Raw genomic sequence first — 14,218 nt, 5'->3', positions numbered from 1 at the left:
TGACAGTGACCTTAAACATTCCAGCTGGAGTAACTTACGAGAAAAATGTACCTGTATTGCTTGTGAAATTCAGGTGTCATAGCAGCGACAGAACCAAATTTGAGATACAGGACAGGATTTTCTGTTAACCCATTAAGACCTGAAAGATCCTAAAAATGTCTGCTTTATCTGTGGTGCTCAACGTTTTTAATGTGAAGGACCCCTAGAATGATTTGTATTTGACCACGGACCCCCATCTCAAAATATTTTGTTCCACATGGACCCCCCAGAAGCAAAGATTTGATTTAAAAATGTTTGCTTTAAAATAATCTATATTCAGTTCACGGTTTTTCAAAAATAGCAGATCTACAAGCTCATAGTGCGGCACTCTGTGCCGTGCTATGAGCTTGTGTATCTGCTATTTTTGGATATCCAAAGTATAAAAAAAATAGTGGTTAAAGTGGTTACGTGACAGATGCGTTCCCAGTCTTAAACTAAAACGTATCACAGCGTCTTTAAGTCTTGGCACGTCAGACTATTGTGTCCTCTGGCATTCTCTCTGTTGTGATACTGAGCCATTGTCTCACGACTCACAAACAGGATCACTGTCCTTTTAGGTAAAAAGCAGAATTCCCTAATGCTTTCTCTATCTGTACTTTGTAGAAGTAAGTACTCCTCTCCTGTCAGGCAGATGTATTGGGTGGAAGGTCAGGCCTGTCTCAGGCCATACAGCCAATGCGTGTGCAGAGGAGGAGCCTGACTGATCGGTCTGGCTGATTTATAGGCCATTATTTGACTGTCTTTGACAACATCGGTATCAACCTGGCATCCCTATTTTGGGCTTGTCATTATAGGAGAAAATGTGCGAAACCTAAAAAATTTAATAAAAAAAATAGTAGATCTGCAAGCATACAAAGTGTCACATTGTGTAAATGTTTTTATTAGATTTAGAATATGTTTTTTTTCGTGGTTAATTAACTCATTGACTGCCAAGGCACGAGTTTCACGAGTTATTACAGTACTCCCAGGCTGCCACAGCCCGAGTTTCCCGAGTTGGAAGCCATTTTGAAAAAAAAAAAAAAAAAAAAAAAAAGGTTTTTTTTTCAAAAAAAATTTTTATAAAAAAAATTCTAAAAATGCCTCAAATGTATTAGTCATGATCGCAATTGCGAAATTGCATGTTTAGCCCCATAACAAACATCTTTCAAAATGTCAAAAATGGCTGTTTTGTCTGACTTTGAAGGCTTGTATCTCATGAATGCCTGAACGGATTTCCAAGCGGATTTTTTTGTTTGAAAGCTGTTAAAAAGTACTACACATATGGTGCATGATCTAGGCATGGGCGTGCACGATCCGTGCACTAAAAATTGATCCGTGCACTCGAAATTTAGGAAGGTGGCAGTGTTTGTTTTGTCTGACTTTGAAGGCTTCTATCTCATGAATGCCTGAACGGATTTCCAAGCGGATTTTTTTGTTTGAAAGCTGTTAAAAAGTACTACACATATGGTGCATATATGGTGCATGGGCGTGCACAATCCGTGCACTAAAAATTGATCCGTGCACTAGAAATTTAAGAACGTGGCATCCTGGTACTTGGCGGCCATCTTGAAAAGGGCATTCAATGAGTTAAGATAAAGTTACGTTTATGTGTATTTGATATTTATTTGTTGCTTGTTCAAATTGATTAATTGATTTAGCACTTTTTGGCCAGATATCAGTCAAACCTTCTGTAATCAGTGGTCTAGAGCCCTATTGGCACAGGACTAGTATTTCCTGGGGACCTCTGATAATATAGCAAAAATAACGGAGGACATCTGTGACTTAACTGACTTTAATCCCATGCCCAGCCATGTCCGTAATTTGTTAAGTAATAATTACAGGGTAAATTGCCTACCATATTTCAGCCAATCTGGGAACCCATCAGCAGAAAAAAGGGAAAAAAGCTGAGCTCAATCTGTCTTGAGAGATTATATTTCACCAAACACAGAGGTAATCTGATAACACTATCCTGTGAAAATCTCAGACTTCTCAGTAATTTTGAGAGAAAATGTTTCCCTCCCTTTTGACAGCATATACGAGCGCAAATCATGGTACACAGCATGGACAATCAAAATGATAACTCATTCAGAATAAAAATGCCCCGAAAAATCATGTTAAGAGGATGGTTTAAACATTTTTGATAATCCGTTCAACAGGAAAATATTAGCCCTGTATAACTAACACTTGTTCCGACCATTTCCCTGGTTGGATTTTCTTTCTGCACTTTTGGCTCATGTGGGGGCAAAATGAAAGTATTGAATAATATAGGCCATAGAGTGATCGATAAACGGTCTACTTGGATTTGTCAATTACATTCTGGATACACATAAGATGGCCTTATTTACGGTAAATAAATTCAGAAGTTGGGGGGTTATTTTGAAATTTGCGAATAGGGCATAGCACTACCAAAACCTGAAGCAGGGATTTAATGTTATACAGTATGTGTGTGCTCGCTTGTGTGTGTGCTGAGAGTGAGAGCAGTTTTGTTTGTGTGGGGTTTGGCTGAAAAAGTACTGCATCTTTTGGTTTGTTTTTATCTATTTTCTGGTCTGCTGAATGGAACATTTGAAATACAAGCAGGCTCACAGTTACAGAGACAAACAGTGAGGCTAAATATATTTTGTTTCACTAAGCATTCTTAATTCACAGAATTCATGTTTCATGAAGGACAGGACCGAATTTTCCAGAAAGAAAGAAAAGAATGAATGAATGAATTCAACTTTACCTGACTATGGCAGTGAAATGAGTAGGAAATTGTTGCATTTCACTGCGACACTTTGAAATCTGATTATCACATACTTGTCTCTCAGTTTCTTCCTGTTAGTCATGGATGTGATGGAGAGGGCTCTCTGAGCTCTTCAAGTCCCTTCCACTTCAGGATGTGGTTCGGCAACTCAGACCACTCTGATACCTGAGCTATCTGGTCAGTCCATGTTGGGGACCAGACTTTCAACTCTCAGGGATGTTCTCCAGAGGCCCCCTCAGTGGACAGGATGGTCTCTACAACATGGAGATCCTTCCACACCAACTACCCAGTGGGGGAGAGCTGGGGAAGAAGCCCAGAACACAGAGCCCCAGGGTGGGGAGAGGAATGCAGAACAAGTTGCAGAGGGTTTTGCAGGGATCTGGTGATAACTCCCTCCAGTCACGGGCTTCAGTGGAAGTGGATCAGGACATGTTCATTTGTGGTCTGAGGAGAAATCCCTCCAGCAGGGATATGTCAGAGGCCCACAACCATCATAGCAATACAAGTGGGCCCATGTCGGCAGGATTAGAGCTGAGTAGAGATGGTCACATGCTAGCTCCTTGTGTCGTCCATTCCAATGGCTCCCCCGCCAGCATCCCAGACCTGACTCCATCAGGAGAGAACAGCAGCTCTGATTGTCAAGACGGAATCGGGGTGGTGGACGATACTATACCCAGGCCCAGTCATGCAGAGGAGGACAGCGATGAAGCAGGGGAAAGTTCTAGTAACATCGTAGAGCACATCCTTAAAGAGTTGAGAGGCATTAACAAGATCCAAGAGGAGATTTCGGACCTCAGGCAATACTTGAGCTCTGTGAGAGGCTCGGTGGATGAGGTGTCCTGTTGTGTTGATGCAGTACTCAATGAGATAGGAGAGCTGTACTCTGGAGCTGCAGCTGCCCCCCAGCTTCTGCCTGTCCATAAAACACCCAGAGTCAGGAGAGGGAGTCTAGGGAGACAGAATGCCATCACATCCCTTCACAGGCGAGCCACCAGCCCACTACTCTACCACCTCGATATGAACACAGATTCTAGGCAGACTCCATGCTTGGTGCAACGCCCCATATCACCTAAGCATTGGCAATCAAAGCAAACTGATCAGGACAACTCGGACCAGACCTCAGATGTGCACTCCTCAGAAGCCAGGGCAGCTGCCCTCTGCTACCTTGCAGATCAATTTGAGCACAATTGCTACAGCACCAGCTCCCTGTCCTCATGCCACAGCTCCACCTGTCCAGAAAGAGGTAGCAGGTACCACTCCAGTGATGCAGCGTTCGGCAGATGGACCTCTGTGGACATGCAGCACAGTGCAAGTGGAGAGGGAGGTTGGAGTGAAGAGGATCTCTGCTCCTGTGTGAACAGCAGAGAGGATCTGGAGAACAGTTCCGGTGTATGGGACAGGTGCACCACCGAGGAGACCAGCAGCACACCGGGACTGTCATCACACAGCAGCTCTGAGCACCTCTCGTTGCTCTTCGGACAACATTACAACTCCCCCTCCAGTTCTTCCAGTGTCCTGAACTGGAGGCCATCCAGGCTGCAGGCGTCTGCCGAGGGAAACATAGAGTGTGACTGTGTAACAAACTGCCCTTATTCTCGTAGCTCTGGTTACCATACCATGGATGCCTTTGCCGATGAACTTGGCAGTGAGTTCTCTCGGAGTCTGAGTTGCTCCACTGTGCTGCTGACAGACTGCGACGATGGCTGTCTGGAGCTTCTCTCACCCTGCGACCACTGCCCGTCCTTGGCTGACACTTTGGATGTAGGCTCAGCTGAGAGTCTGGATCAAGAGTGGACAGAAGAGAACGTCTCCCAGGACCATGCCACGGACGGATGTTCTAGAAATCCTCAAGAGGGTCTCGAGTCTGAGAGCACAGACGAGACCGACGGTGTAGGATTTGATGTGAAGACTTTCACCAAGGCTGTGCTCACTTTCCGGTCTGCTTTAAAAGGAGCTTTGTCCCCTGCCAGACGATTCAGTGATCCCCAAAAGGGAGACTGCACACCACAGCACACAGGGGGAGATGTTAGTGTGCCAGAATATCAGACAGAGTTTGGTACTCCAGAGGAGGAATATAGTGAGCCTTCAATCTATATGGACTGTGGCCCACCACATGACAATGTGTCCTGCTCCCTTATTCCTTCTCCCTCTGAAATAAGCCACTCTGCCGGCACCCCTACTGAATACCATTCCATGGAGCTCTCACCAGGGAGAGGAGAATCTCCAACAGATAAAGAAACATCTATTCCAGACCTGATGCCAGACCACAGCTCAGGGGGGCAGTGCCCAGTAGGTCCTGTGGCCCCGGTGAGTCCAGTCGGGCGAGTGGTCAGTCCAGAAGGGCTGGCTTTGAGTCCCATTGGGGAGGACCGTGCACTTGGTGAGGCAGAGACGAGAAAGCCATCTGATGACAGTCACAAAGCGCGCATGGATAATTTCCAGCGTATTCTGAGGGAAAAGAGGCAGACTCGTCACAGACTGTCCAGGTCCACTCAGGAGTCCCAGGGGTCCCATGGGTCTCAAGGTTCTCAGGGATCCCAGTCTCAGGATGAGTTTACCACAGGTATCTTTCTGTATATTGTCTCTATTTGCCACTAGCCATGCATCAAGCCCAGTAGAACAAAACACTAAATATGAATACATATTGTCAGTTTACAGAAGACTTTGATTACCAGTGTTATATTACTACGGCAGAGCTCTACTTCTTTCATGATTTATTCTTTCCCCCTTTTCAGAGTTGGGCAGAGACGATAATCAGGTCACTCATATAACTTGAACTCCCTTTTTAAAGATTATCTTTGTTGTTTTTGTGTGTTGATCCTCTGTGTTGTCCAGCATTGTTTTCCTTGTTTACACACTGTATCAGTAGCATGATTCATGGTTCTGATTCTCGTTGATTTGCGTTTGTCATAACATTTCAATGGATCTCTTCCATCTGTGGTTTTTAATTTGACCTTTGATGAGGGGTTATTGACTATGTAAAAGACAGCCATTTTGCTTATACATTATAATCTGAACGACTTTAGTATTTCACACCAGTGGTGGACATAGGTGAATGTGTCTGTGTCCCTGAGCAAGACACTTCTCCCTGGGCACTGTATTAATAAAAATGCCTACTCAAGTTTCAAGGTTGTTTGTTAGTATCTTTTGCCCAGGTAGGTACATAAAGTAAAACATATTCTTTTCGGCTTCCTTCAGACAATGTAGCAGCATAGGTAATAATAAAAGGAAAGGAAAGGAAAAGAATGAAAGAAAAACGAGAGCAAAAAGTGTCTGTATTTTTTACACTACTAGGATAATACAAAATAGATCAGTAAGTGCAATGTACGTACAGTATATGTATGCTTGGCATATCATATATACCATCAGCATTATCATTTGCTGCCACGGTACCTTATACCACACCACAGTACCTTCTATACACAGCAGTTTAGGGAAGAGTCAAGTGTTTTAAGGTAGCTAAAAGACCCACATATACTTGTTTTGTGAGCAGAAAGTGCAGACTGGTCACTGGTGTAACAGTTTTTTTTGCTTAGCAAGCCTCACAGCAAGAATGTGCAGGGTTCAAACCCAGCTCAGGTTGACTGGGACCTTTCTTTGGAGTCTCTCAGTTAATGTGTGTTTGCTCCGGGTGCTCCACTTTTGACCTACAGCAAAAGAAATGCATGTTGGGGACAAACTCTGGCCTTTGTACTGGAGCTGGTCCCTGGGCACTGCTCATTGGGTCCTATTGGTTGGGATGGGTTAAAGGCAGGGGATGAACCTCCCTATGGGGATCAATAAAGTATAACACAACCATTTAAGGGCACTGTACAGTAGCCTAAAAACGCCTCATCCATAGTAAAACATGTATAAATAGCTGAATTCTTCTAATAAAACAAAACCTTTTACGTTTGAATAATGTATCTCTGTGCTTAAATTATTCTGTATACAGATCAATCCAATTTCTTGGGTTTGTTTGAGGCTGTAGCTTTTGAGTGCATTGCACACATACTATTTTGATTTTTCTACAACTAGCTTTTTGGGTCATACTAAGGACTCTGAAAAATGGGACCCAGTTCCTCCCTGCTTGGCACGCAGCATCAAGGGTTGGATTGGGGATAAATCCCTGAGACATTCTAGCATCATGTCCAGGGGGCGCACTTGAACATCAAGCTGCCTCACGCTACAGAAACAGGAGATAGGCTCCTGCCCTATGGGCCTCATGGCTCGGCAAGGCTTACTTACTTACTACTAGCTTTTACATAAGCAGATGCTGCTTAGGGTAGTTTTCCTAGAACTGTTTCAAACACTGAGACATCCATTGTGTGCCCTGCAGGGATCCACAACCATAACTTCCCTTTAGCTGAGGCTGTCAAATAGGAGTTTGTGAACAGAGGCTGATGAGAAGCAACACCTTGGAGGAATAAAAAGAGTAGAGCAGTGGTTCTCAAAGCAAGGACCCCCAAATTGATATATATTTGGCCACAGACCCCCTTCTGAAAATGTTTTGTGCCAGAGACCCCCCAGAAGAGTGGCCTGATTATCTGACTGGGAGCAGGCTACCAGAAGAGAAGAAGACTTTTCGAAAATGTTGTACAAGTACAAGCTTGCAGCGCGGCATGAGCACGAATGTTATATATGTGCTATTTTTGAATAGCAAACATATGAAATAGGGATAAAGGGGTTAAATGTATTTATACATTTTGCTTAGGACCCCCTGAAACCCCCTCAAGGACCCCTGGGGGTCCCTGGACCCCAATTTGAGAACCATTGGAGTAGAGCAGTGCAGTTGTTCATTCCATGTCTTTCTTAAAGAGGAAAGAGTTATGGAAGACGTTTTATATTTGTGTTCACCAAAGAATGGAACTTATTCATCATCTTCGTGTACATGTATGCCTTATTTATTTTCTCCATCTCATTCATGGCATCTTGTCTTTATAGTCCGTATGACATTAACCTTAAGAGTTTGCCAACATTTATCTCAGCAAGTGGTTCAGAGATGTCTGTGGACATCATACTGCGTCATGTTGTTTCTTGTCTAACTTTGCATGCACTATAATAACCCAAGGCAGGGGTGAAACTCAACCAATCCCAAGTTTCCTTTATTCCCTTGTCCCTATACCACAGTGTTGAATCTCAGCAAGCATTTTATGATGAATGTAAAGTCTGCAATTTTATATTTGATAGGTACATGATGAAGAGCCCAACGCTAGGCAGGCCTGGATCAAACCAGGGTAAGTCACCTGTTTTTTACAGCCACATTTGGGTATTTTATTAATACTTACGATAACTTTGAGTACAATGGACCCTTTTCACAGCGGACATTTTGATAGCAAATCTAGCTTAAGGTAATAACATTAATGTGGGTGGGTTTCATTTAGGTGCCTGCATTAAGTTAACTGTACAGGAGCTGGTGCATTTAGGAAGTACCGTAAACCAGTATGAGTAGGCCTATAAGCAGTATTAAGAGTTCAAATTTTGTCAGACCATATCCAGTCTGTAGTGACACTGATGACATCACTGAAACTCACCTAAGTGTATCATCAGGTGAGATGTTTAGCTCTAGCCAGAAAAACTGCTCCAAGAAGGAAATGCCCAATATAGGGCATTTCGTTTATAGGCTCTTTAATTGTCACCTGTTTTGATTTGCTTTTAGTGGTGGATCCGGCCTGTATGGCATTGACAGCATGCCAGACCTGCGTAAGAAGAAACCTATCGCCTTGGTCAGCGATGTGGTCAGTACCGATCTTTCACCCATTCCTTTGTTCATCCAGTCATGCTGTTTGTTTTGTTCTGCCCTTTGGGGGTGTACTGTCTGTATGTGTATTTGTTGATACCAACCCAACAGGATCGGTTTGCAGTATGCTCTTAGAGCGCTTCGGATTTGCGAGGGTAGATTATAAATGAGTATATTATCAAAGTAATGAAGACAAATGAAATCAGACTGATAATCTTTCTCTCCCTCCTCTCTTAAATTCCCAAAACTCTCACCCCCATCCACAACCACTCTCCTTGGTCAGGCTATGGTAAGTTAATAGAACCCAACTGCCCCTCCCCTTTTCTACTGGATAGAAAGTATCAAGTAGGACACATTCAACAGTGGATACGCCAAGTACTGCACATGCATATGCATGTGGCTCTTGTCATGTAGTGCAATGGTTCTCAACCTTTTTCTGGATCAGGGTCCACTTGAAAAGTGTTTGTGGCCCACCCATCTGACCACCTAACATGGGTATTAAAGGCCCACTTCACCTCTGGGACAACCAGATCTTATTTTATTGTTGTTTGGGACACAATCAACACAGTCCCGAGTTATTTTTTGTGTTGAAGTGGGCCTTTAAGTGGTCAGAATGGGTGGGCTGCGTGCATTTTCAGAGCATGTTTATTTTAATGATCAATCAATCAATTGTGTTCCAGCTTTGATCAATGAAACTAACATAGTAGCATAATGAAAACTTTAACGAAAAAGGTTTTAATGAAGAAAAAAATACAATGATTTTTTTGTTTTAAATAAAATATGTTATAATATCGATAAAACCAATTAGGTTGAGAATCACTGGTGTAGTGGATACTTTATTGTAGACTTCCCAGTTAGTGACACAATGCTCTGCGCATCCTCTTTTGTCCCAGTTAGAATGTGTTCCTACTTGATACAGTCATCAAAACAGAAACTAACAAAAACGAAACGACAACAAAAAAACAATCAACTAATCACGTCCTGCACAGACCATCACAACCTCTGGGCTTTGATAAACACAACAATATGGGTAGTGTGGCACGTATGCGCGCACACACACACACACACACACACACACACACACACACACACACAGATTCTGTCTGTCCACAACCACATGGTTACAACTAATATGTCCTCCGATACGGCAGTAATCCCAGTGATAATGCTTTCCAGAGTCTCCCCTAATATTACTCACCTGGGTTTTTCCATTGTCTGGTAACAATCTACTACTAATAGCTTTAACAATAATCCTCCTAACACTTACTGACCACTCACTCTTCTTGTACCTTGTTCTTGTCCCATACCGCAAAAAGATATGTGTATGTAGGTACAATTCTTTATATATATATATATATATATATATATCTCGTCATTGTCGGGTGGAAACCTTTCTTTTTTGTAATTTTAAAAACGATTTAAAATAGTGAAAATAGCCGATCTAAAAGCATCTACAGCATTGTGTGCTTGTAGATCTGCTATTTTCACTACTTTTGTGCAACACTTTTGTATGATGAAGTAGGGCTTTAATTTACGAAAAAACTAATTTGAAACTTTTCTGCCTGACAGCCACTATATATATATATATATATATATATATATATATATATATATATATACCGACAGCAGTGATATAGTATACTGTAAACCACATATTTTTTGCTTTATGGGCTTGAGCTGGCTTGTGGGTATGTGTGTACACGGTACAGCACTGTTTTCCAAACACTGGGTCGGCACCCATTTGTGGGTCACAGACCGATTTTAATGGGTCACGACTCGAGTAAAAATCCCATTTATTTTCCTACAGTTAAAAAAATCGACAAATATTTCAAAAGATTTTTCTTTAAATTGTAATTGGTTCTAACAACCAAAAACAAACAAATCTAAGAAATTCCACAAATATATAATAATAATAATTAAGAACTATTGAAGATAGCCGATCTACACGCCCACAACGCGGCACGTTGTGAGCTTTTAGATCTGCTATTTTCACTACTTTGAGTTCCAGGCAAAAACATCTAATCTCTCTTTTGGGTCTCGACCTGAAAAGTTTGGGAAGCACTGCGGGTACATTTTGTCGATGCATTATCTGAATGACTTGTGTTTCTCCGCGCAGTCGCTGGTTCAAGCCAGGAAAGCAGGGATCGCCTCTGCTATGGCTGCGCGCTCCTCAATCAAAGATGAGGAGCTGGTGAGTACATGGCAGTGTTAATTCTAATTTGAACTCTTCTTCATTATTCCTGCTGAAACAGTCTGTTTATATATAGTAAGGTAATAAAGCTGAAATACTACACAAACAACCTGGTCCTCCTCCAATATAAAATATTCAATGCTCTTCCTCGTGCAGAAAAACCATGTCTACAAGAAGACCCTGCAAGCTCTCATCTACCCCATATCTTGCACCACACCACATCATTTTGAGGTGTGGACTGCCACTACGCCAACCTACTGCTACGAGTGTGAGGGTCTGTTGTGGGGTATCGCTCGCCAAGGGATGCGTTGCACTGAATGTGGGGTCAAATGCCATGAAAAGTGCCAAGAGCTTCTGAATGCAGACTGTTTACAACGTGAGTAAAGCCCCCCCCTTCCTCTAAAAAAAACCCACAATCAGTGGAGAAAGTAAATGTGTTCGAGAGAGTATAATCTCTCTTTTTTTAACTTAATTTTTATTTTGTCACATGCACAATCATTCACAGGGTCAACAATTTACAACATTTACATCATCACATTTTAGTCCATACTACTTCTCTGTGGTGTCATTCTTCCGAGAGAAGAATATATCGGAGAGTATAATCTCTGTAAGCACACATCTTGGTTAGAATGCTTGAGGCTAGAGGCTAGAAATGGAAACTCACTATGTCAACTGACTTATCTGTCTCTGGAGCTAATATTCTCTGCCTGTCCAAGTACTACAGGTATGGTAATCTAATTGGCAATTTAAGGCTGTACTTGCTCCGAAGTTCATGAATGCCCAAGTCTGTTGTTTTATTAGTTTTTTGTCTTCTCTAGGTGCTGCTGAGAAGAGCTCCAAGCATGGCGCAGAGGACCGCACACAGAACATCATTATGGCCATGAAGGACAGAATGAAGATCAGGGAGAGGAACAAACCAGAGATATTTGATGTCATCAGAGATGTGTTTGTCATCAGCAAGGCCATCCATGCTCAGCAGATGAAAACCATCAAGCAGAGTGTCCTGGATGGCACCTCCAAATGGTCAGCCAAGATTACCATTACAGGTGATCAACTGGACCTTCAGTCAGTCAGCCAGACAGCATACCAATTCTCTTTGACCTGGGACTGACACAGGATGCTGAACATAGCCACCCACTGTAGTAACTATAAACAGTAGTCCTCCTGGGTAACGACCTGGAACTGCACATTCGAGTGTCATTAGGCCTAGAATTATTGAATGCTTTAACCAGTGAAAAATAGCAGATCTACAAGCTCACAGCGCGGCACTCGGTGCCGCACTGTGAGCTTGTAGATCTGCTATTTTTTAAAAGGTCGTGAAAATGTGTGCAAATCTTTGAATATATGTATTTTCAAAGCGAACGTTTTATAACTAAAATTTTGCTTCTGGGTGGTCCCTGGAACTAAATATTTTGAGATGGGGGTCCTGGGCAAAATACATATCAGTTTGGGGGTCCTTCACATGAAAAGGTTTGAGAACCACTGACATAGTAGTCTCTCAAGAACAGACTAACTGAACTCCAGTTAAGTGAAAAGGACCTTTTCTTTGGCGATGGTTATAGCCAGATTGCTGACACCGAAACATAGGTTTTTCAAAAAATCTTAGAAGGATTCAAAAGACACTTATAGAATCGGGTCAAAATTCAAATTTTCACAATTTTTCAAAAATAGCAGATCTACAAGAGCTTGTATATCTGCTATTTTTCAATAGTTAAAGCATAAAATAATGATACACAATAATGTGTGCCCGTTCTGAATGGGTTAAAAATGGATTTTACAAAGTTGTTTACATCTGAGAATCTGTGTTGTTGCAGAATGTTAGCCTGGGTGCCAGCCTGTTCGCTCCGTTCCGCGATTTGTTTTGTCTCTCCGCATCACAGTCTGGAAAGCCTCCTATCTCCAAGGGGAGGTGGAACATAGAACGCGGCTTCCGATTGGTCTGTGGTGTGGGGCGGGACAAATACACCAGTGTGTATTGGCTGGCTGATTACGTAGCTACCCTAACCCTACTCTGATTCGTTGGAACAACACCCAATCAGCAATGACCTCGCTACGTCACAACGAACGTTCAGAAATACGAGTCAACTGAATCATGTCCAGACAAGAGAGAGACAAAACTAATCTTGGAACGGAGTGAACAGGCTGGCACCCAGGCTAGCAGAATGTATAATCAATGTCCAGAAGTGGCTTTACAGTACATAGGTTTCACTCATTTTACTCCATTGTTCTTCACACTGATTGGCAACACCTCAGCCCTCAATTCAGATTGCTAAAGTCACATGTAACAAAAATCACAAATCAAAATGTAATTATTTTCTGTGAGGAAAAAAGAAAAAAGATATAATAATTATTATTATTCAAAAAAGACATTGGTTTCAATGCATCTTATTATACTATGCTACTCACTGCTTTGTGACGTTTACATTTCATTGTCTGTGATTTCCTTCCTCTAATGCAATTGTTTTCCTGTTTCTGTTTAGTGTTTTGTGCCCAGGGCCTTCAAGCCAAAGACAAGACAGGTTCCAGTGATCCCTATGTCACGGTTCAAGTTGGCAAGACAAAGAAGAGGACAAAGACCATCTATGGCAACCTCAACCCTGTCTGGGAGGAGAAGTTCCACTTGTGAGTTTGACCACCAACACTGGGCAGTAATAATGTAGCGTAGTAACCTGCCTTTGCCTTGAGGCTTGAGTCATGTTTCTATAAGACTAGAGCACGTTTTGTGACGTTTTTTGTCCAACCATGGAGGTCTCTTATGAGAATGGAGGGACTCTCATAGCCCCAGGGTCTTTTTGATTGATTGATTGATTGATTGAAGACTTTATTAGAAGTTTGCATAGAAAAAGGTACAGTTTCATGACTGTACAGTTCACTGGTACAAGGTCAACTAAAAGGAGATCCTAGAAAAGCACTTGGCTTATTTACACAGGAAACCATTGTATATAACATTGAATGACAGACGGATAGAACACAGTACTATGCAGTAGATATAATCAGGATAAAATAAAATAAAAAGAGACAAAAAAAACTAACAAACAGTGCAACAAATATATACATTGGGTAAATACAAAGAAGGGTCAGGGGAGGGTAAGGCTTGAGGGTAAGGCGTGGCTAGGTTTGTTATTGCCAGTTGCGAACGGCTGCCACCTGTAAGTGGTTTTTCAGGGCGATTTTAAAGGATGCTAGGGAACCACACTCCTTTAAGGCCTTCGGTAAGGCGTTCCACATTTTGGTGGTCTGTACTCTGTACTGTGGGGTCTGTACTGTGTCCCCTCCCTTTCCCCCCTGTACACCAGAGGGTGTCAGCCCTTAACTACAATACACTTAGTGCCTGTCATTTTTTGTTTTGACAGTGAATGCCACAACTCTTCAGATAGAATAAAAGTGCGCGTGTGGGATGAGGATGATGACATCAAGTCCAGGGTGAAGCAACGTCTGAAGAGAGAATCGGATGATTTCCTGGGCCAGAGCATTATTGAAGTTCGCACTTTGAGCGGAGAAATGGACGTTTGGTATAATCTGGGTCAGTATGTTACCATTTTCA

General features: G+C 42.4%; 1 protein-coding gene across 1 annotated transcript in view; it reads left to right on the top strand.

Annotated features, from left to right (window-relative positions):
* LOC308300091 (protein unc-13 homolog B-like) overlaps window positions 1–14,218 on the top strand; it is a 107,431-nt gene that overhangs the window by 58,219 nt on the left and 34,994 nt on the right. Inside the window, exons 11-17 of the mRNA XM_080743862.1 lie at window positions 7,934–7,980; window positions 8,403–8,481; window positions 10,600–10,674; window positions 10,831–11,050; window positions 11,493–11,720; window positions 13,155–13,296; window positions 14,028–14,197. Of these exons, the coding sequence (XP_080599988.1) occupies window positions 7,934–7,980; window positions 8,403–8,481; window positions 10,600–10,674; window positions 10,831–11,050; window positions 11,493–11,720; window positions 13,155–13,296; window positions 14,028–14,197 (961 nt within the window). The remainder of the gene's footprint in view (window positions 1–7,933; window positions 7,981–8,402; window positions 8,482–10,599; window positions 10,675–10,830; window positions 11,051–11,492; window positions 11,721–13,154; window positions 13,297–14,027; window positions 14,198–14,218) is intronic.

This window comes from Nannobrachium achirus (assembly GCF_963921795.1).
Source record: "Nannobrachium achirus genome assembly, chromosome: 15".
NCBI lineage: Eukaryota > Metazoa > Chordata > Actinopteri > Myctophiformes > Myctophidae > Nannobrachium > Nannobrachium achirus.
This window is presented reverse-complemented; position numbering and strand designations above follow the sequence as displayed.